The following is a 21977-nucleotide window of genomic DNA, read 5'->3' as shown; positions in this document are numbered from 1 at the left end:
ACATCAATGACGTAATTCACAAACTATCAAAAAGACCCGGATTGCCTTAAAGACATGGCGCATCGTTGTAGTAATGACATTTCCCGACGGGTTGACTCAACATTGTGTTTTCAGCACGTACAATCCAGCAGTGCCAACGACAGACATCAGCGTGTATGCAGCCAATACAAAATTAACATACTGAGGTACTTGGAGAAACAAAGGCGAAAAACACATATATGAGCGAGTATGAACACTACCAAAGCGTCAGAGGATGTGAATAATGTCAACATGAGTCTTGAATGAAAACAAGCTCTTTATTTAAGATTTGGAATGGGGAGACTGGGGTCTGCACTGCACTCCCATCCTCACCCCCCAAAGTATTCATTTTGTTTACATTACATTGTACATATATAATTACACAGCCTTGACAAAAATGTCCCTCAGTTTAATAAAAAAAAAATTAAGCCTCACACACTGAGGAGAAACTCCAGTAGTTACTTTAGTATGTTGTCCGTGTGTATATTTATGCAACTGTAAACTAATCCCTGACAAGCAAAACAAAACAAAAAAACAGCTTAATGGAAATAAAATGTAGAAAATGTCGTAAATGTCAATATCAAAAACTGAAGTTCGGCCAATAAGTTCCAGCTGTTAGAAATGTAAAGCTAGGCAGGCCCATCTCCTGTACAAGCTTCAGTTCCACGCTATACTACCCCAGCCCCACTCCATTCCAGCAGCTCTGAGTTGCAGGGCCCTGTCACTTGCAGTGCTCGTCAGGCCCAGCTCATCTCCTGAGTGAATGGAATGGAGAGTGGAAACTGGTTGTTTAACACAGTCGCGCAGCCAACGCCACGAACCAGAAGAGCTTGCGGCTGCCTAAACCTGATTATTACAGTACAGAGTGTCTTGGTTAGTGCACTGTAAATGCTGACCACAGCAAAAAATGTACCATCTTTCAGACTCAACACTTGAAACCATGGTCCCCAGTACTGTTCCGGGGGGGGAGGGGACAAGAGGGGAGGGGAGGGGAGAGGAGGGGAAAGCAACAGTGGACTTCGGGTTACATCCAAAGTTGTGATGGACAGAATGAAACACATTCTGCGCTTCGCAGAACCAGCAAGCGGCCCTTCTCAAAACAGGCTTGAAGCAGGAGAGAGAGAACGGTTAAAACGAGGCAAGATAGTGTACTGTAGCCCACCAGACACTTGAAGGCCGCTGCAGCGAGGAATAAAAACAAAAAAGAAAGAAGAAAGGAGTCCCTGTATCAGTGACTGCGACAAATAACCGAGTCAATGCCTCACTTTGAAGGATGGCGCTAACAATGTTATGGAAATACCAAAATGGGCCATTTTCTACAAAGTGATCTGACACCGTCACTGACCCTTTAGTAGTGTATGTGTACATAGGCAGTGCTAGAATCCCCTCCACCAAAGTCCTGGTACGAACTGTCAAGAAATGGTAAGGGGACGAGGGGGGGATAAATCAGCCGTGGCTCATCAGATATAAAATACCTCCGGGGCAAAGGTCAAATATAGAATGTGGAAACAGTTTTGAATTGTCGATAAAGCATAGGACAAATTGGACAGGCAAGAAAGACGAGGGTCAAGTATGTAAGACGAGAGTCTATACTGTGGCAGCGGACAGACGGCAAGCATAGCCACCAACACGTGTGCAAGAGTGGCAAGTCTGTGCGGGGCGGGGAGTAGGGGGTAGGGGATATGGGGTGCACCTCTGAAAATGAACAGAAAACTGCTTTAATCGCAAAACACAAATCCTGTTAACATCTAATGCAACATAACAATCACAACATAGAATTCAACCTTTATTATCCTTCTTGTTCTCATCTTTTTAAATTAATGTCTTTTCCTCTAAAATCTTAAACAAAAAAAAAAACAAAAAAAAACTGAACAGGAGTGTTAAAGCCTGTCTTAATTTAAAACATGAAACATCAACAATAAAATAAAACATCGTAACTTTTTTTAGGTGTTTGTAAGCACCCGTCCAGCTCAACTTGGTGTGATAGATTTGGCATCTCTCTCTACATGTATGCCCTCGGTTGAATCTTTAAAAACAATCTTTTATTATTGCAATGCAGAAGATATACAGAACAAAAACAAAAAAGGCTGATAAAAACAAATTCTCTTAAAAGTAAAAGAAAATATTAATTAGTGCCAATGTTCTTAAACATGCATACGACACACATACTTTGAACGCACTTTCAGAGCGCACACCATCCGAAACCTGCTATACGCTACCTCACACACTCATTCACCTCCTTAAGCAAAACAGATACGAAGTAACACACACCTCACTTATGAACGGCTAATCTCCGTCTCGCCTCCTCCCCTGCACATACACTCTCCAATTTGACTTCCTCCTTACTAAGCCTCTCATCGGCATGGAAACACGAGGACGCCTCAGTACAACCGAATAACTGTAGTCATAACAACAATGAACTCGATTTGGGGCGGGGGGTGAAACACAAAAGAAAATGAGGTCAGCGTTTGAAGGAAAAATACATTTCTGGATTCCACTGTCCCAAACAAAAAAATCTAGGTATTAAGATGCAGTTCGCTTGTCGTATGTGGGAGCGGTGTGCGCGTGTGGAGGTGTGTGTCTGATTCCCCTCTGTCTGCAGGAGCTGTAACAGGCGGATCACGTGCTGCACGCTGCCTGTCTTCAGGCAGGGCGCCCGCGTGATGCGCACCGCGTGTTTTTACAGTGCGAGCCCAAGTGTAAATGTCTCTATCGGTCTGCTTGTTTTTTCTTTTTTTTCAGCATTTCTGCCCTATGCAAGTCATGCCACCCAGCTGAGCGCCGTCTTTGATTCTGATTGGCTTTTTCTTTCTTTCATTCAAGTCTTGCTGTTGAAATCTTCATTTAAGGGAAAGGTTGCTTGTGTGTGTGCGTGTGTGTGTGTGCAGGTGTGTGTGTGTGTGTGTGTGCATTTCACCATCTGCACAGCTGTAAAAGTATGTCTGCGTTTATGAAATGTGTGTCAGGGCATGTGAGTGCATGTTGCTGCATTTGCATTATTGTGTACCGGTGTTGTATCAGCATACCATACATCTTCATGCGCAAGTAGGTCAGTCCGTGAGCGACAGTGAGTGTAGTTGTTGGGTGTCTGTCAGTGAGTGTAGTTCTTGTGTATCTGTTAGAGAGTGTAGTTCTTGTGTGCCGGTCAGTGATTGTAGTTTTTGTGTGCCTGTCAGTGATTGTAGTTCTTGTGTGCCTATCAGTGAGTGTAGTTGTGTGCCTGTCAGTCAGATTGAGTCGGTTCCCCCACCTAGCAGGTCCCCAGGTAGCAGTGCTGCAGGGCTGCCCATCTGGTGCCTGTCCTCCATGGTGGGGGCTCCCCACAGGCTGCTGCTGGGGTACCCCGGGGTCATTGCACCCCACAGCCCCTGCCGGCCAGGCTCCACACCCCCTGTACCTCCACTCACTCCTCCTCCCCCAGCTCCGTTGCTGCTCCACTGGGCAAAAATACTCAGCCCTGGTCCTTGGGCCGAGGAGGGGTCCGGAGAGCTGCCCGAACTGTCCAAGCTCTGCCAGCCGGAGGCGGAAGGCCCCACGCTTCCTATGCTAGCCCCCGCCCCGCCGCCGTTTCCTCCGGCCGCCGTTCCTCCTCCGCCCGCCGCTCCCGCCGCCCCGGGCGCCCTCTCCCTCTCGCTCCCCGGGGTGCTCCCTCCGCCGCTGGCCCCCACCGCGCCCGTCCCCGAGGGCCCCTGGCCTCCTCCGGACCCGGGGACCGCTCCGCCGCCGCCTCCGCTGCCGCTCCCTCCCGCCTGGGAATGTGCAAAATAGCGAGCGACTTCCTCCTCGCTCACAAACTCTGCCAGGATCGTGGTGTTGCCCAGTACGCACCTGCAAAAAAAAAAACAGCCCATTTCCTCAGTGGGCGGTAGACACAGGCGGGGAAAAAAAATAATCACCATTGTGTTATTCAGCAAGATACTATGTGTGAATCTCTCTGCGCAGTGGTACTAATATCAGCAGTGGACAGCAACTCCAAAATGTGAACATGAGTATCGACAGGTCAGCTTTTTTCTGAACTTAGTAAAGATCAAGGTCGATGGGGCAGGGGGTGGGGGAAACCAGCTCTCAAAAAGTACCCCCTTCATTTCCTTAGCAACACCCTCACAACCATCAAACAAAAACAGCAGAGTGCCCGGGGGGCTGCGGAAGTGAGGGCGGAGCCGGAGGTCAGAGGTCAGCGCGGTCACTCACATGTGCAGAGCGCTCTGTGCCTTGGCCGCTTCCTGTCGGGTGCTGTAGCAGATGAGGGCGCTGCCCTGGGTCAGGCCGAGGTGAAAGGTCAGCAGGGGGCCGTGCTGCATGCAGATCGTGCGCAGCGTGGAGCCGTCGATCTGCAGCCGGGGACAGCACACGGGAGAAAGGGCCTCAGCACGAGCGGCTGACCGGAGACGCACACGCTCCAGGGCGGGAGAGCCACATCCTTTACATCTGTTCTTCCGCCAGCACCTCCTGCATAGCTCATTACTCACCAACCAATCACGTCCACGCAATGCTAAATACACGTTAATCTGCCAATGCTCAAGTAAGGGACAAAGTCTTTTAAGTGCCTGTATACTGTGATTAACAAACCACCTGCTTCGTTTGTAACTGATTCCACTTCAGTATGAATTCTACTTCCCTTTCCTCATCTCCCTCTGCCTTGCTTCTTAACCTGCCGCTGCTGCTCTCTTTCCAGTGCATCAAGTCTAAGCAGACACACACAGACACACAGACGCTCGCTCGCTCTCACACACACGCACACACACACTCTTGTCTTCACCTGTGGAGTGAGGTTGCTCAGTACCAGCCAGCAGCTGCCCCGGGCTCCTGCATCGCTCCATGCAGACCCTGCACACAACATCAGATCAGATCACAGCTGTGTACCAGCGCACACACTTAACATGCTTTCAGCTGCAGCTGCGCATCACCATCCCCACCATTTAACATGCTTTCAGCTGCAGCTGCGCATCACCATCCCCACCATTTAACATGCTTTCAACTGCAGCTGCAGTTCACCATCCCCACCATTTAACATGCTTTCAACTGCAGCTGTGCATCACCATCCCCATCATTTAACATGCTTTCAACTGCAGCTGCAGTTCACCATTCACACCATTTAACATGCTTTCAGCTGCAGCTGCAGTTCACCATTCACACTGCCGCATGCTTAAGAATGTAAGCCAATGCAGTTTTAACTCTGGGGATAAACTGGTGAGAAATGCCTATGACGCACAGTGAGGATCATGCAGTCGCAGTACAGAACAGCTCATACCTGGCCCGTATCTTGATTCTTGGCTGCCGCCAGACCCTCCCCAACCCCTGGCCAATCGCGGGCCTCCCCCCGCCCAAGAGGAGAGGGGGGGCTGCTTCTGATGTGTAAGTCCAGGAGGTGGGCGTGGCATCTGTGAGCTGTTCCGATTGGCCTTCCAGGGCTTGTTGTGTCCAATGGGATCGGGAGGCCAGCTGGGTTTGTACTCAGTGTACTTTGCTGAAAGAAAATAAATCGCAATTTCTTTTCCATCCGTGAGAGGGGGGAAGATAATCCTGTTAAAACTGAACAGCAGTGCAGTACCAGGGCGATACACCAAAACTGCTTAAAACTGCACTTTGGAAACCCACTCACTCCCTAATCATAATTACCTCTCAGAAACTGCTGTTCTCTTAATAGATTAACACGCTTCTCATTGTTCTGGTGACTGCAGCAGTTAATAAACAGGCTGCAGTTTCTAGGTAGGCAGGGTAGCTTCGGCCCTGTAGCACCTTCTATCAGGACGCTTCTACAGAACGACTTCAGTAAACGCACAGCTGTATAAAACTGAATGCTTCTGAAAGATGAGCAAATCGAGTTCATTTACTTAAGTAGCTACGATTCTGCAGTTGGCGTGAAACTTTACCTGAAGGCAAATCACGAGACATTTTAAATAACCAGAAACGAGTACATAATTCACACTGTATGTAAAGTGAGCTCGAGCTTCTTTACAAACGGGCAGTGTGAAGCAGAATTGCCGCAGACGTTCTGTTGCTGCGGTGCGCTCTGAGCAGTGGCGAGGCGGTTTACCCGAGGTGTGTGCATTGCTGAGGGGGCTGTCTGAGGCACTGTAGGGCCAGGCACCTGGTGAAGGCAGCAAGGTGTTGAGGGAGGGGTTAGACTCTGGAACGCAGAGAGAGAGGAAGAGACGGCGTGAGATCGACTCGCTCCGCGCAAGAACACCTCGGACACTGGAGCTGCATTCGGAGCGCGGCCTCTTATTTCCCTCCTTCAAAAGGGACCAATAATCATCAACTTCAATTTGCCATCCGGGTTGAACGGATACCACATACAAAAAAATAAAGCTGGACTTTGACATGCTTAGGCATGGACTCCATTAACTTTGCTCTAAAGATAAGTGCGTCTTACACACAGTCTGGACAGCTTTGCATACATCCTTAAGTGAAAGTGAGCTGCAGCCATTAAAGTCTACTTAGGCTGCCGTCCGAGCGTGGGGACACAGCACATGTGTTGAGCCTCAGCCAGCAGCAAATGTTCAGTACCTGTGTCTCTCAGTAACTGGTGCTCGGTGTCATTCAGGCCGGACGTCCCAGAGGAGCCCAACACACTGCCTGGGGTCATGTAGGGGTCAGATTCCGGGTCAGCACTTTGAATTCCCTTCCAGGGCACTCCGGGCTGGAACTCTGTCACCACGGCAACCACAGATACAACAGTCAACACTGGGCCATTCGTAATGCTATCATTTATGCACTTCAACAACATTAGCCTTTTTATTTTTACCGCACATAGACTAGCAAATAAGCTCTGTATAGGGATGTGCATGTCCTTTGTATTCAAGAGACAAAATAACCAAGAGCAGAGAGCCGAGACAGCCTCTACAGGGCAGAGACAGCCGCTACAGAGCTGAGACAGCCGCTACAGAGCTGAGACAGAGCTGGGCTTTCGCGCCTGGGCTGATCATCGCACGCTGTGTGAGTGCCGCTGTGCTTCACTGTGTGCGTTAGTGTTGAGGGTGTTATTCACCTGGCGGCCAGCTGGAGGAGCCAGTTTTGGTTCCCATTTTGTTTCCAGGGGTTCGATGCCAGTTATCAGACGGACCCTGAGGGGGGACCCCCAAACCCTCACCCCCCAGCAGCTCGTACTGGGAATAGGGGGAACCTCCCCTCAGCTTCACCGGAGCCGAGATGGGGCCTGAGAGAGAGGAAGAGGAGGGATAAATAACAGAGCGAACACGACACAAATCTCAAACTAAAAGAAGGAAGAGCGAATTCCAGCCAACGGCCCGGATACAGGCCTCTGGCGGTAGGAAAGGTCTGCTAGTGACTGGAAAGCACTTTGGCGCAACTCCTGTTGATTTAAATGTGCTACACAAATAAAAGTGACTTGGCTTGACTACAGCAGGAGGCCTGAGCAGGCAGGCAGGCAGGCGGGCGCGGGGCGTCTCTCACCGTTCTTGTGAAGCACGCTGTCGGGAGGCGAGGGGGCGGGGGAGTGCCCCTCCATAATCCACTTGAAGCGGGACTGCTGGCCCCCGCTGTCCTTCATCCCGCCGGGACCGCCCACCATGGAGCCCATCTCCAGCCCCGACAGGTTCACCCCCGAGCCGAACCCTGGGGAGGGACACACACGCAACAGGTTCCCCAAACCGCCACGGCCAGAACAGCAACCGGAGCGAGAGAGGCGGGGCCAGACCGAAACTCACCAGAGTAGCCCCCTTGCGTTTTCGAATGCAGGTCGGCCAGGGTGCCCCCCAGGCCGGGGTGAGACAGGGGATCGGCCATGGTCGGTTTCGGGGGGGCGACCCCTCCCAAGTGAGAGGGGGACAGTTTGGAGCCCCCGCCGCCGCCGCCACCCCCGCCCTGCTGCTGCTGCTGCCTCTGCTGCTGAAGGACGGCCATGATTCTTGCCAGCTGAGGAGAGAGAGGAGACAGCACACACTGAACCACCGCACTGGGGCAAAACTGAGTTTCACAGGACGGATATACACATATCCACCATCACAGGCCAGTGACACTCTTACTACAGCGCCCCTGTGGAGGATCAGTACCTGCTGGGGGTCTGGCTGCTGTCGTATGTTCTGGGGGAACTTCCTCTGGTTCTGCAGGATCTGCTGCTGCTGCTGCTGCTGCTGCTGCTGGGGCTGCTGCTGCTGCTGCTGCAGGAGAAGCTGGCAGGCCTGAGAGGAGAAGAGCACACACGGGCCAGTCAGAGCTTCAACACACTGCCCCTGTCCCACACAGACCCCAAACACACTGCCCCTGTCCCACACCCACACAGACCCCAAATACACAGCCCCTATCCCACTCAGACCCCAAATACACAAGCTAAGATAATCATGGTGCAGTCCTACACGGGACACTGGAGCCACAGCCACGTTCAAGGCATCTGCACCCAACTTCATAACAAAGACTTTGAGTCGGGTTCCCGAACCAGTGCAAAAGCTGTGAATCGGCAGGATATTTACCAGCTGGAACTGGATGTGAGGAGGATAAATGCTGCTGAGCATGGCGATGTGCTGGGGAGAGAGCTGAGGCGGGAACACCCCCCCTGCCACCCCTCCCACTCCCCCCACACTGCTGCTGGGAGGGGGCATCTGCTTCAGCATGGAGCTCGGCAGCTGCAACACGAGAGAGCACCTGCATTACGCTGCATGTACACAACACTGCACTGCATTTACACAACCTGCACTGCATTTACACAACACTGCACTGCCTTTACACAACACTGCCTTTACACAACACTGCACTGCATTTACACAACAACACTGCATTTACACAACACTGCACTGCATTTACACAACCTGCACTGCCTTTACACAACCTGCACTGCATTTACACAACCTGCACTGCATTTACACAACACTGCCCTGCATTTACACAACCTGCACTGCCTTTACACAACCTGCACTGCATTTACACAACACTGCACTGCATTTACACAACCTGCACTGCATTCACACAACACTGCACTGCCTTTACACAACCTGCACTGCATTTACACAACACTGCCTTTACACAACCTGCACTGCATTTACACAACACTGCCCTGCATTTACACAACACTGCACTGCCTTTACACAACACTGCACTGCATTTACACAACACTGCACTGCATTTACACAACACTGCACTGCATTTACACAACACTGTCCTGCATTTACACAACACTGTCCTGCATTTACACAACACTGCACTGCCTTTACACAACCTGCACTGCATTTACACAACACTGCCCTGCATTTACACAACACTGCCCTGCATTTACACAACACTGCACTGCCTTTACACAACACTGCACTGCATTTACACAACACTGCACTGCCTTTACACAACCTGCACTGCATTTACACAACCTGCACTGCATTTACACAACACTGCACTGCATTTACACAACACTGCACTGCATTTACACAACACTGTCCTGCATTTACACAACACTGCACTGCCTTTACACAACACTGCCCTGCATTTACACAACACTGCCCTGCATTTACACAACACTGCACTGCCTTTACACAACACTGCACTGCATTTACACAACACTGCACTGCCTTTACACAACCTGCACTGCATTTACACAACCTGCACTGCATTTACACAACACTGCCCTGCATTTACACAACACTGCCCTGCCTTTACACAACACTGCACTGCATTTACACAACACTGCCCTGCATTTACACAACTTGCACTGCATTTACACAACACTGCACTGCATTTACACAACCTGCACTGCCTTTACACAACACTGCACTGCATTTACACAACACTGCACTGCCTTTACACAACACTGCACTGCCTTTACACAACACTGCCTTTACACAACACAGCACTGCATTTATGCAACACTGCTCTGCATTTACACAACACTGCACTGCCTTTACACAACACTGCACTGCCTTTACACAACACTGCCTTTACACAACACAGCACTGCATTTATGCAACACTGCTCTGCATATTTACAAACACACACTGCATTTACATAACACTGCCCTGAATGTTTACAAACACACACTGCATTTATGCAACACTGCACAGTGTGTTTACACACACACATTGCATTTACACAACACTGCTCTGTGTGTTTACACACATACACACACTGCTCTGTGTGTTTACAAACACACTGCAGTTACACAACATTGCCTTACACTGCATTAATATCACACTGCTTAGCATACTTCACATTAAACATGCCAAAGATTGACATAATGCACATTTATTACAAATCAATTAGTAACTTAATGCAGTTAGTTGATTACAGTACTTAAAACCCACAAGCTGTTATGTTTCCAGGACAGACGATTCAATTACTTCACTAAACAACTCACAAAATCCCCAGAGAATAGGAGTCATGAAAATGCTATATATGGCATTGATGGGCCACTGCAATACAGGGAGATGGCTCCATCTGCTGGATGTAAATAAAGTGACAGTCCAGAAAATTCACATCCAATCCACCAACAGCTGACATCTATAGTCATTTAACTCCTCTAATGAGTCTCATTTAAAAAGGACTGTTGCGACTCTCTGTGTTGGTGAGCAAAGAGAGGGAAGGAATTGGAACATCTGCGGTAGTAAGTACCTGAGGTGACAGGAACTGATGAGGCACTTGCGCTCGTATCCCTGGGGATGGGTTAATGGGCGGCACACCAGGCTGGTGCACCCCTCGAGACTGGGCCATCCCACCACTTCCACCAAACACACTGTGACCACCCGTCTGACGGGAGAACAAGAGAGAGAGAGACGGGAGGATTTAAACGCATCTAAGGTAGGGATCCTCAAACAGCACGGTTCGTCTTCACTCCTCCCCTCCAATCGGGGCCCGATTTCAACCTGACGCACCAGCTGCGTGTAAATCTCTGGCCAATCAGTGGCATTATTGGTCTTACTGACTACCAGGCAGAAGAGAACACCAGCAGTGCTGCAGAACTTTCAGGGCCAGACTCGAGTTCCCCTGATCTAGGGACACTATCAGAACACAGAGGGAAAGGGATGGTGAATCGGGCTGGAGTCGCAGCGCCCTGTGGATGACTGGTTGGGGAGGAAGGAAATCGGAAAGGGGAAGAGATGGGACGCTGATGGAGGGACGGACCTTGAAAGACCGAGGGTACATTTACACTGCAGGTCTGGATCCCCAGTTTTTGCCTACATTCAATTTTTTTGACCGTCTGTTTATATTTCCTTTTTAAAGTGACCCATATCCGATACCTATGTTTACACAGTTTATACTTCAAACAACCCACATGCGTACAGGTGGGTTTGGTTGTCGATATTAAAGTAAACAACCACACCATCAACGGCCATATTGCCATCTACAATGGACACAATACAAGACAGAAAAAATATCTCAAGCCGTTGCTTTTTGGAGCATCTTAGGTCCGCAACAAAAATTTAGTGTACTTCGGCCTACACCGACTCTCTGCCCCACATACTTAATGTACGTTGTTTTCTCAATTTTTTGTACACATTTTAAAAATATTCTCTTTAAAGTCACACACACTGCATCACACAGCAAGGTCTTAAAGAATGCTAAGCACGGGTGAAATGTGTTTCAGCGTGCACCATTACTTTCTGCCCTCCCAGCTACGCAAGAAGACATCAGCGGGATTTCCACACACGGCACTTTGAAAGTCAGTCGTTCAGATCCGCATGTATATAAATCTCCCCCTAGGCAGTACGACGGTATGAATTTGGAAGACAGGCCTCCCTCCCGGAGGTAGGGTGGGGCGGTTAATCGGCCACGACCAGGGCTCAAAGCCAGCGGGTGGAGAAAATGAAGCACGAGTCCCGTCCTCCCCAAGCCACCCATCCTGACTGGTTAAAGGCAAGGTCAGCTGATCGCAGCGGCAGCCAATTGGATCAGAGGGGCCACGTAAGGGGAGAGCTAAGGCCAAAAGGAGGACACAGGCAGTGCAGGGAGTCGAGAAAAGAAACGAAAGAGAAACAGAAAAAAAATGGGATGGAAGTATGTGAGAGGGGGGAAAAAACAAAACAGAAGGGCGGTATCGGGAGTGCGGTGAGTTTGACACAGAGAAACAGCCAATCGCACGTTCTGAAACCCTGCGAAGGTTCTGCGCTCTGAGCAGTACCTTGTCATAGTAAGGACCAGGCTCGCCTGGCCCCACTTCTTTGGAACTGGGCGAACGGAAGACTGTTCCCCCTCCTCCTGCCCCGCCTCTCCCGCCCTTGCGTATCTCTCCGTTGTAGTCGCTCAGGCTCATCCCTCGCTTCTCTCCCTCCAGCTTCTTGTCCTGGGGGGGGCCCGGGGCCAGGTCCAAGGGCCGCCCGCTGGGGTCCTCGCCCTGGCAACGACAGGCCTCATCAGCGCCGCTGCTCGCGGTGACGGACAGGCACAGCACACACTGACCCCGCCCACACTGACACGGCACTCACCAGGAGCCCCATGTTTGAGAACTGTCTGGTCATGGGGTTCATCCAGGAGTCCCCGCCGCCGCCCTTCAGGGCACCCTGAGAAACGCACACAAACACGACCAGGGAGCCACGATCAGGCACAGCCAGCCACCAGCCACCAGCCAGCAGAACCTGCCCTCACACCGACACAAACTAGCCAACGAGAACATGCATATGCATGCAGTAATGGACGCAAACATACACACTCGCACACGCACAAGCACACACACACACAGGAGCACATGCGTGCACACACACACACACACACACACACACACAGGAGCACATGCGCACACACACACTCGCACACGCACAAGCACATGCACGCGCACACACACACACACACAGGAGCACATGCGCGCACACACACACTCGCACACGCACAATCACATGCACACGCACACGCGCATAGGCATACACACACACACGCTCACTTGCACACTCGCATACACGTGCGCACTGGGGACTGGGTACGCGGTCCGGCGTACCTTGCTGCTGCCCTTCTTGGCCCCGTGGCCCTGCCCCCAGCCCCCGGAGTTGTAGGAGGAGCTGCTACCCTGGGACCCCGCACTGCTCCACACGCCGGTCCCCTCCTCTTCCTCCTCCCAGCTGGAGTGGCGGGACGCGCTGACAGAGCCCTCGCCCTCACCCCAGCCCTCTTGCATAGACTTTGAGCCTGCGGACAGCGCAATGAGACGGGCTCAGCACGACAAACACACACACACAAACACACACACACACACACACACAGCACTTACACGGGGAGGGGCGCATTGCTCCCCCGCCAAAACCAACACGCATCCGCCTGGGCGAATACTTACGCGCTCTTACCAGATTTGATTGGTTTGGGGGAGAGGTTCCTGGGCGAATACTTCCGCGCTCTTACCAGATTTGATTGGTTTGGAGGAGAGGTTCCTGGGCGAATACTTTCGCGCTCTTACCAGATTTGATTGGGTTGGGGGAGAGGTTCCCCCAGCCTGAGGCCTTCCCAGAATCCTCCGGGTCGCCCCAGCTGCTGTGTGCTTCGGTGGGCTTCCCCCAGGCGGCCGTGCCATTGTCCACGGAGGGGCTGGAGGGGGGACCGCCGCCTCCCCAAACTGCAGCCAAACGTCAGCGATTCAGGGCAGAGGAGAGGAACGGCGTCAGGGGCTTGATCTGAGTCTGTTCATCGCCCTCGTGCCACTCATTTCCATTCATCAGCGACAACGCGCACTTCCTGTTCATCTTCGCTAGCTTCCTTCAGTTACATTCTGTTATAACCGGACTTCTAAAACACAACCACTCGTATAACCAGAATCACAAAAAACACAAACACGCACACACACAGCTTAAGAAATAATCCCATCGTATTCAATTTCTTACCCATTCCAGAGGCCTTGGCAGGCATATGTCCAGGGTTCATGTCCCTGTTGCCGGGGGGAACGTGCTGATGGGCAGGCCTTCCCGGCGGCTGCTGCTGCTGCTGCTGCTGCTGGGCGGGGCCAGGGCCCTGCTGCTGCTTCTGCTGCGGCGGCTGAGCCGGAGGCTGGGGCTGGGCGTGCAGTGGCGGCGGCTGCCCAGCGGGGGCGCCGTTCTTGTCCCACAGGTTGACACTCTTGTAGTTGTAGTGGTTGGGGTCGCCCCAGGCGGAGGTCCCGTCGTCGATCTCCATCTTTCGGCTGATGGACTGCGGCGACGGCTCCTCCCAGCCGCTGGGCTCCGGGCCCTCGGTGGGGCCGCTGGGCAGGCGAGGTGCGGGCCCCGGGGCCCAGCCTGAGCTTTGGTTCTGATTGTGGGAGATGAGACCCGCGGGTTTACCCCAGCCGCCCTGCAGGGGCGCCGGCTCCACTGGCTGGGGCTGCGGCTGCTGCTGCCCGGGCGTCTTCATCATGGCCGACTGGCTGTTTGGTATCTGTGACTGGTGCCCTTTACCCCCCCAACCCTGGTGAGATTTGCCCCCCGCGTCCCCCCCTGCCCCGCCCCCTCCCCAGCCTCTCCGGGGCGTGGCCTCGTCCCAGCTGCCCCACGTTCCCACCTCGGCATCCCCGCCCGCACCCCCTCCCCCTCCCCCTCCCCCACCCCCCTTTCCTTCCCCCCAGCCCCCGCTTCCTGACTTTGATTCCCGTTCTCCCCAGTCCCCGCCCCCTCCTCCTCCTCCTCCTCCTCCTCCCCCTCCTCTCTGACCCCAGCCTCCTCCATCCCTCCCCACCTCCTTCCAGCCTCCCATCCCTTTCTCCTCCTGACCTCCCCAGCCACTGCTGCCGCCTCCAGCCGGGGTACCCTGTTGACCGAAATCTCCCCACCCTCCTCCTCCTCCTCCCCCTCCTCCTCCCCCCCCTCCTCCGCCTCCTCCTCCTCTGTTCTCCCTCCAGTCCTGGCCCTCGCTGCCCCAGCCTTTTCCTTGGCTTTCGGGCGGACTGCTCCGGTCCCACCCCCCGGCGCTCTTCCCCTGGGGGCCGGCAGGGTTTCCTCCAGGCTGCGGGGCCCCTGGGGCGCGTGCGATGGGGCCGGAGGGGGCGGGGCCTCGGGTGGACAGAGAGGCGGCGCTGTTGCTGCTGCTGCCGCTGCCGCTGCCGCTGTCCCAGCCTTCGCCCACCGCTGCGCTGGAGCTCAGGCCCGCCTTCGGGCCGCCGCCGGGGAGGGGGGAAGGCGCCGACGCATCGCTAGTTGTCGGGCTGGCGGCGGCGGTAGAGTAGGGAGGAGCGAGGCCCGCGGTGTTGGGCGCCGCGGAGGGGCCGACGCCCCCCCCGCTCCCGCCTCCCTCCAGGTCCCAGGCCACGTTCTGCCGGATTTGGGTCTGGCCCCAGCCGGTGTTGGACAGCACGCGGGGGTCCAGGTCGGTCCGGCTGAGCAGGTTCTGTAAGGCCGCTTCGGGGTTGGGGGGGATGTGGACGCGGTGGTGGCCGTGGCCGTGGTGCTGATTGTGGACGCCGCTCCCGGCCCGGGAGTGTCCGCCCCCGCTGGACGACGAGGTCCCGCCCTTCCCCTGGGCCCCCCACTCGCCCGTCTCCCCCGCCCCCCCGTCTCCCACACCCTTCTGATTGTCCCAAGCTCTTGTCATAGAAGCTGAATTTGGGGAGGAGGAGGTGGGAGGGTTCCCTACGCTGCCCTCGCTGCTGCTGCTGGTGCTGCTGCAGCCGCCTCCCCCTACCGGATTGTTCGGCCCCGCCCCCCCGCCCGCGCTCTTACCCCACTCCCCGACTGAAAGCTCCGCCCCGCCGGCCCCGCCCCACGCTCCCTGAGATACCCCGGGGGCCTTACTGCCGCCCCCATTTCCTGTGCCCCAGGCTTTCCCCCCCGCCCCCTTCCCCTCCTGACCGCCGTACGCCCATGAACCCCCTCCCTCCCCAGAGGCCACGCCCGCTCCTGCTGTGCCCTCCCACGGGTCAGTCCTCGGGGAGGCCGCTTTGGGCTCGGAGGAGAAGGGCTGGGCTCTCCACGATGAGGAGGAAGCTGTAGAGGAGGAAGAGGAGGTCGGGCCGTCGCCTCCTCCGCTCGTCCCGCACTCTGGCTCCTCCTCGGCCACCGCCCCCGCTTTTTTTGGTCCTGTTCCTGGCTCAGGCCCCGCCCCGGGCCACTCCCCACAGAGGCTCTCCCTCTCCCTGGCTTGCATTTGGTGAAGGTGCTGATGACCGGCGGGATTGGCAGATGGGGAGGGATGATTGAGGGAGGGGTTGGCGGACAGAGGCAACGGGTTGGGCATGGGAGGGGGGGTGGCGCTGTCGGCCCTGGCCGCGCCCGTCCCGGCTGTCCCATCCTGCACCAGGGCGGGCCAGGCAGAAGGGTTGGCGCTGGGGTTGAAGTTGGCACCAGGGATCCCTCCGCTGCCAGCGACGGAACCGTCCGGAGTGCCGGGGAGGGGGCCGGCTTTGGATTTGGAAGGGGCGGGGGCCACGGCCGCGCCCCCCCCGCCACTGGCCTGGGAGGAGGAGCCCCACACGCCGCTGCCGGGCTGCGTACATTCGTTGGGCGAGCAGGAGGAAGAGGGCGGGGAGGGACTGCCGGAACCGCCCCCTTTCCCCGCCCCCGCTCCCGCCCCCACCACCTTCTGCTGCTGCTGGAGCTGCCTGTCGCTCCATGAGGCACTGCTGCTCAGGGTCCCACCCGCCGCGTCCCCCGCCCCGGCCCCAGCCCCCGCCCCCGCCGCGATGCTGGGCCACTCCTCCAGGTCAGACCCGTCCACTATCACCTTCTCCCAGCCCTGAGAGGGGGGCTGGCTGCCAGAGCTCGCCCCCCACGTGGAATTTGCATAATTTGAAGAAGTAGTAGTAGAAGAAGCAGCGACTGATGAGGAGGAGGAGTGGGGCAGTGAGGGGACGGCCGAACCCAGGGCCCCAGGACTGGAATCTGCACAGGGACAAACGCAAAGACCTCAGCACAGTCAGCCCAGCACTGCGTTCACCAAGGTCCTGCCACGGCCTCGTCACTAGCACCCAATTCCATGAGACCGCAAAGTGGCGTCCCAGAAACAGTGGTTCCAAAACATCTCCTCAGAGACGCCCAGCCAGATCCAGGTGACACACACCTGACGTTTCGAATCAGGGGCTGGATTAGTTGTATCAGGTGTGCTTGAGGTGGAACACGTCGAATACCTGGATCCAGCTGGGGGGGGGGTGTCACTGAGGAGAGGTTTTGGGAACCACTGTTCTAGAACATGCTCTCAGATAATCGCATCACAAGAGCTTAATGATTTGCTGTTGGACACCAAACACCCTTTTTTGTACAAGGCAGCAACAGAGCCTATGGCAGTGTGTGCGCACACCGGCCTTCTGAGGACACCGCCTCTTCTCTACTTTCCTCTCAGTCTTTTAGCAATTACATAAAGCGTGCCCACAGGGCGGCCTGCTACACGTACTCCTGACGCACATTATCAGCATGTGGTGCAGCAGTTTGATCAAACCGACTCATCGCACGATCAACTCATTACATTACATTACAGGCATTTAGCAGACGCTCTTATCCAGAGCGACGTACAACAAGTGCATCAGTTCAAGGTGCAGAGGTGAACTCTGCAATGCTTTGGCATCCCAGCGCAAGCTACCGTAAAACAGTCTCTTCCAAAACGGTACACTGTCCGGCATTTGGACGCAACACAATTCACATCACCCAGATCCATTTGCCGCCTATGGGCATTACACAAGAATATTCAGATCGCGGGAAAATTCAGTGGAGGCTCAGAGTCAATACAACTGAGCACAGGAGAAGGAGACCGCTTTCCTTTCCTAGCAAGGATGCAAAGAACAGCACTGAAACGGTTAAGCTTCTTTAGTGAAGCTAAACCAGACACTGACAGCGTTCACAGAACCCACATGCACACACTAATGGGCGCTCCCTTCAGATTCGATGGGCGCGCGTACGTCCCCCCTCTGTAGCTCCCCCTGGCTGTGCACTGACCTGAGGCAGCAGCTGCTGTGGCGCCGGGGGCGTCCCCCTGCGGGAGAGGGGTGCCTCCCCCGCCCCCGCCCAGCAGCATGCAGGACAGCGGCGGCTGGCCCCTCTTCAGTAGCACTTTGTGGTCCTGCTGGCAGCGGAATCGCGGGGGCACTTCGCGGGGCATGTAGCGCTGGGGGACCGGGGCGCCGGAGGGGGGCTGTCCGTTGGCCACCGCCGGCCGCTTAGCATTGTTCCCGCCCTGAGGGGGGGCCCCAGCAGCCGCGGTGGCAGGGGAGGGGGAGGGGGCAGGGCCAGGGTTGGGGGACGCAGAGCTGGGGGTGGCCGGAGACTGGGAGGACGTAGGCTTGGTCAATTCTGGCACTGCGAAAACAAACAGGACGCAAACTGTAACTCTCTCTGGCTCAGCTTACCCGGATCTGCATTAGCGCTTCACAGGAACACGCTGTCCAGTGACACCGTCTGAGAGACGTCTGTCAATCCCTTGCAAATGTTGTCATGAGAGGAACAGACATGGAGCCAACGCTACCAACAGATAACCTACCACAAACTTTTATTCAGGTTGCGGACAGATGCAGAAATTTACACATGCTACTGCAGAAATCAAATCTGCATGAACAATTTTAAAAAGGGCACAGTTTTTATATCCAAGAACAGAAGGCAAATTTTGCAACTGAGTAAATTATGAGAGAGAAGCATGCACAGACAACTGCTTACCTTTGTTTTTTTGTTCTGCGACCTGAAATGATATGCCAGATGGTCAGTTGCCAGAAACAAGTACGAAAACAGTCAACAGTCAAATACACAGAAAACACTCAAAAAGACAAAATCAGGTGTGTGCCGCTTTAAAGATGAGTACACATTTTACCCTTCTCTTATCTACCCTCCTCAGAATAGTCTAGTACAGCAGAGACTGACATGACGGCTCAATGGAGTGCAAGTTTGCCAGTGTGTGTTTTTTTTTATTGGGGTGGGGGGGGGGGGGGTTGAACCAATTGCAGGTTAAACAGGTGAAAATTAATAGCTCCAGTACCAACAGAGCATTTAAGTGTCAAATGCAAGCAGCATCAATAAAGATGTCCTTCACTGCTGCAATGGAAATCAATATGCAAGAACAACTCAATGTCCACGTTACCTTCTGGGAATTCTCCCTTTTCCTTTTTTCTTCTTTCTTCCTTTTCTTGTCTTCCATGAACTGCTGTTCCCTTTCCTGATACGCCTTTCTGAAATTTATTGAGGGACAGGCAGAGAAAATAAGGTCAAAAGCCCGGCAGTACCTGGAAAACTTGCAGGATGACCTTAAACGAGACAGATCATATCTTGGGAATCAGTGTAACTACTCCTACCATAGAATTCATTCGTACAGATTTCCACGTTTTTCAAGGGTAAAATAGATCAAGAAGGTAGAGCACTGGCTCAGTGCTCTGAGCTCTAGGCTAAATTCATAAGCCTAGGCACTGAGCACACCTCTCGGAATTTAAGTGTAGGATGCGTGTCATTACGTGCTCTAATTACATTTCTTGTCTTAAATTATGCTTATGCGCGTGCACCGTTTTAAATGTTTGAGGATAAACGATGCAGTGTTGAATGCGATCCCCCGAGCTTTAAAATAATCGAAACTAAGTAACAATTGCAAAAAGCAGGATTAAAAACGTGATCAAATAAATGAGTTAAAAAATACTCATTCTAAAGATCACAATTATGGCTCCCAAATGTGCATGACTTTAGGTACATATAACGGAGAACTTGATTCGCTCTTTGCTCATACGCACTCAACAGACACACATTCGGTTATCCAAGTTGCACACTACAACACTGAATATAACGTGATAGGTCCGAAGCTTATTCCGCAAGATGCGGACGTTTAACATGCTCAGTCACAAACTAGCAGGCGAATGTTGGTCGCACAGTTACTGTTAAACTTGTTAGCTAGCTAAAAGTTAATCCAGGAGTAAATCCTGTTAGCTATCCAGCTAGTTATTGGCTTGCTGTAATTCTCGGCGCAGCACTGTGCTGCAGTACGTTATCTGGCTAACGACGCCAGTAAACCAATCCCATCGTCTGCAATGCTGTCAAATACTTGGACCTTACTTTGACATACAATCACGTCGATATAGCCAAATGTGCCGCATGTTATACATCCATACACAGGGTGTGAGATTTTGTTCTAAACCGTGACTATCCAACTAGCTTTCTGGATTTTAATTCAATCCGACCTCCAGCAACTCGGCCCACTCCATAACAATGTCCTGAAAGCCTCGGGTCGGAGTAGCAGTCGCATTCGAGGGCCTATGCACTCCAGTGAGTGCGGCTTACTAGACGTCTAACCATATTTACAGCTCACTACATTGGCTATCGTCTGCCCAACACACACATCTCTCTTATTCTGCTAATTTCGATTCTAATAAACGTTTACGGTCTATAAAGTAAAACATTGCACGCATTTAGCTGGTTAGAAGTGAATGTTTAGGAGGGTAAAACTAAACTGGTAGTCTACTGGCTACGTTATGTACAGCCAACGTTAGCTACGCACCAACCCATTTGATGAGCTCTCTAGAAATTAATCATATGTTATGTACCTAGTCAGACAGCCAACTAACCAGAAAGAAATATGTAATGCAGAAATATGTAATGCATGCCAGAGGTGCACACATTACCTAACTCGGTTATCTAGCAAACGTTAGCAAATGTATGTTGATACGGTAAAGCTAGCTAGCGTCAGTCTAGCAGTGTTTGCACGTAAACTACATACAATACGTAACGCGTTAGCTACCACCGGAACACTTGATTACTGTAATTCACATACTTCATATAATACAATTTGATATGATTTGCTTGTTGTCCAACATCAAATACTATACGTTATCATAGCCATGAAAACAATCGAGTACACACTTTAAAATAAGCATCAACATAGTGAGCTACCTAGCTAGCAATCGAGCTATCGAAGTAGCTACCAGCTAGCATGCATTTGCCATTTTGAAAAAGCTGGCTAGCTCGTCTACTATGTCGACGGAACAGTCCGAGCGCCAGAAATAGCCATAAACAATTTAATACACACAAAACTGGATACACTGCGACTAGTTGGCATACGGCAAAAATACCAAAGATTGGTCCATTGCTAGCTTGTTAATTAAATGATTTGATGGAAGTACTCACCTCAGGAATTAGCTAGCTAGCTACATATGAAATAAAGTGCTTCAGTGCGAAATTCTAGGTTTTCGAGGCATTCGAGGCAAAACAGTATACCCCAAAATGCTAATAACTACAGAATGAAGAAAAATACCATTTAAAAACTCTGATTTGTGTATGTTTAAAGATAATGTAAACCAAATTTGCAGAATCTCTTCGTTTTTAAAGCGCTATAAAGTCAGTTGGTTGACGGTCGGCCATTTTGCTGCTCGGTGTATGTGTCTCCCCACCAAGCTAACTCTGCTGGGAGGGAGGGGAGCCAGCGAGGGAGCTTTTTGACCTTCAGTATTAAAGTCTGTATACTGTTAAATTCAGCATCAATAAAATGCTATAGTAAATTATTTTGTTCTATAGATGTGTAGATGTCATCTGATAAGCAATTCTTATCGTAATTGCAATGCACTACACTCATTTCATATGTTTAAAAAGAAAATACCAGTAAAATCATTTATTAATTATTTCACCCTTAAGAAAGGAATGACCATATTTTACTTTGCTTAGAACTCATAATTATATGGTGAAATCTTATGGTGTGACAACTGCTTTACCGAACATTAAGTTAGTCTACATATTCCCATTTCCACGCTTAGTCACATGTACTGTATCCTCATAATCATATCTGTCGACAATTGATTAATAAATAGCTAGGACTACTATAGCAGTAGTTAGTAATCATCGGTGATTCAAGGTCTGTAGACTGCTAGTGCGACGTCAGGTGTTTAGTCGGCAACTAGCTCAACTACCCTAATCTTTAATATACAAAGACCAAACATGGGGTTTAGTTCTATTTTATTATCATACCGTTATATTTTAGAACATACATATGTATGTATATCGGTATTTTACGATTAAAATCTACAAATAAATAAATAAATAAATAATAAAGTAAATCACAGGCATTAAATACCACTTCAACTTTGAGACACACCCACCTTAGTCCCGCAAGCATACTAACGAGTCTATCGATTGCAATTAATTCATATGAAAATATTGGGGGGTGTCTCAATGTCAGCC

General features: G+C 52.2%; 1 protein-coding gene across 1 annotated transcript; it reads right to left on the bottom strand.

Moving 5' to 3' along the window:
• Positions 1 to 281: 281 nt before the first annotated feature.
• Positions 282 to 21222, bottom strand: tnrc6b (trinucleotide repeat containing adaptor 6B). Its single transcript, XM_035404937.1, has 23 exons — positions 20931 to 21222; positions 18907 to 18994; positions 18489 to 18510; positions 17775 to 18134; positions 14727 to 16727; positions 13764 to 14693; positions 13343 to 13498; positions 12890 to 13077; positions 12384 to 12458; positions 12080 to 12292; positions 11690 to 11824; positions 10573 to 10707; positions 8451 to 8603; positions 8034 to 8162; positions 7689 to 7896; positions 7435 to 7596; positions 7010 to 7177; positions 6529 to 6669; positions 6056 to 6148; positions 5270 to 5485; positions 4778 to 4845; positions 4210 to 4349; positions 282 to 3846 (listed from the first exon to the last, which is right to left on the bottom strand). Exons 2-23 carry the CDS (start codon positions 18961 to 18963, stop codon positions 3246 to 3248), a joined length of 6351 nt encoding a protein of 2116 aa, XP_035260828.1. The 5' UTR covers positions 18964 to 18994; positions 20931 to 21222; the 3' UTR covers positions 282 to 3245.
• Positions 21223 to 21977: the final 755 nt, after the last annotated feature.

Source organism: Anguilla anguilla, chromosome 2, assembly GCF_013347855.1.
Source record: "Anguilla anguilla isolate fAngAng1 chromosome 2, fAngAng1.pri, whole genome shotgun sequence".
NCBI lineage: Eukaryota > Metazoa > Chordata > Actinopteri > Anguilliformes > Anguillidae > Anguilla > Anguilla anguilla.
The sequence above is the reverse complement of the archived record's forward strand: the minus strand, read 5'-3'. Positions and strand labels throughout refer to the sequence as shown.

What these genes read in the sequence shown, in the direction of transcription:
- tnrc6b (XM_035404937.1), bottom strand. Translation starts at nt 18,963, where the DNA reads ATGGAAGACAAGAAAAGGAAGAAAGAAGAAAAAAGGAAAAGGGAGAAT. An exon ending in CCCCAACCCAATCAAATCTG is followed by an intron (nt 13,078 to 13,342) that starts GTAAGAGCGCGA and finishes CGCTGTCCGCAG; the next exon opens with GCTCAAAGTCTATGCAAGAG. An exon ending in TGAGCAACCTCACTCCACAG is followed by an intron (nt 4,350 to 4,777) that starts GTGAAGACAAGA and finishes CCCCGGCTGCAG; the next exon opens with ATCGACGGCTCCACGCTGCG.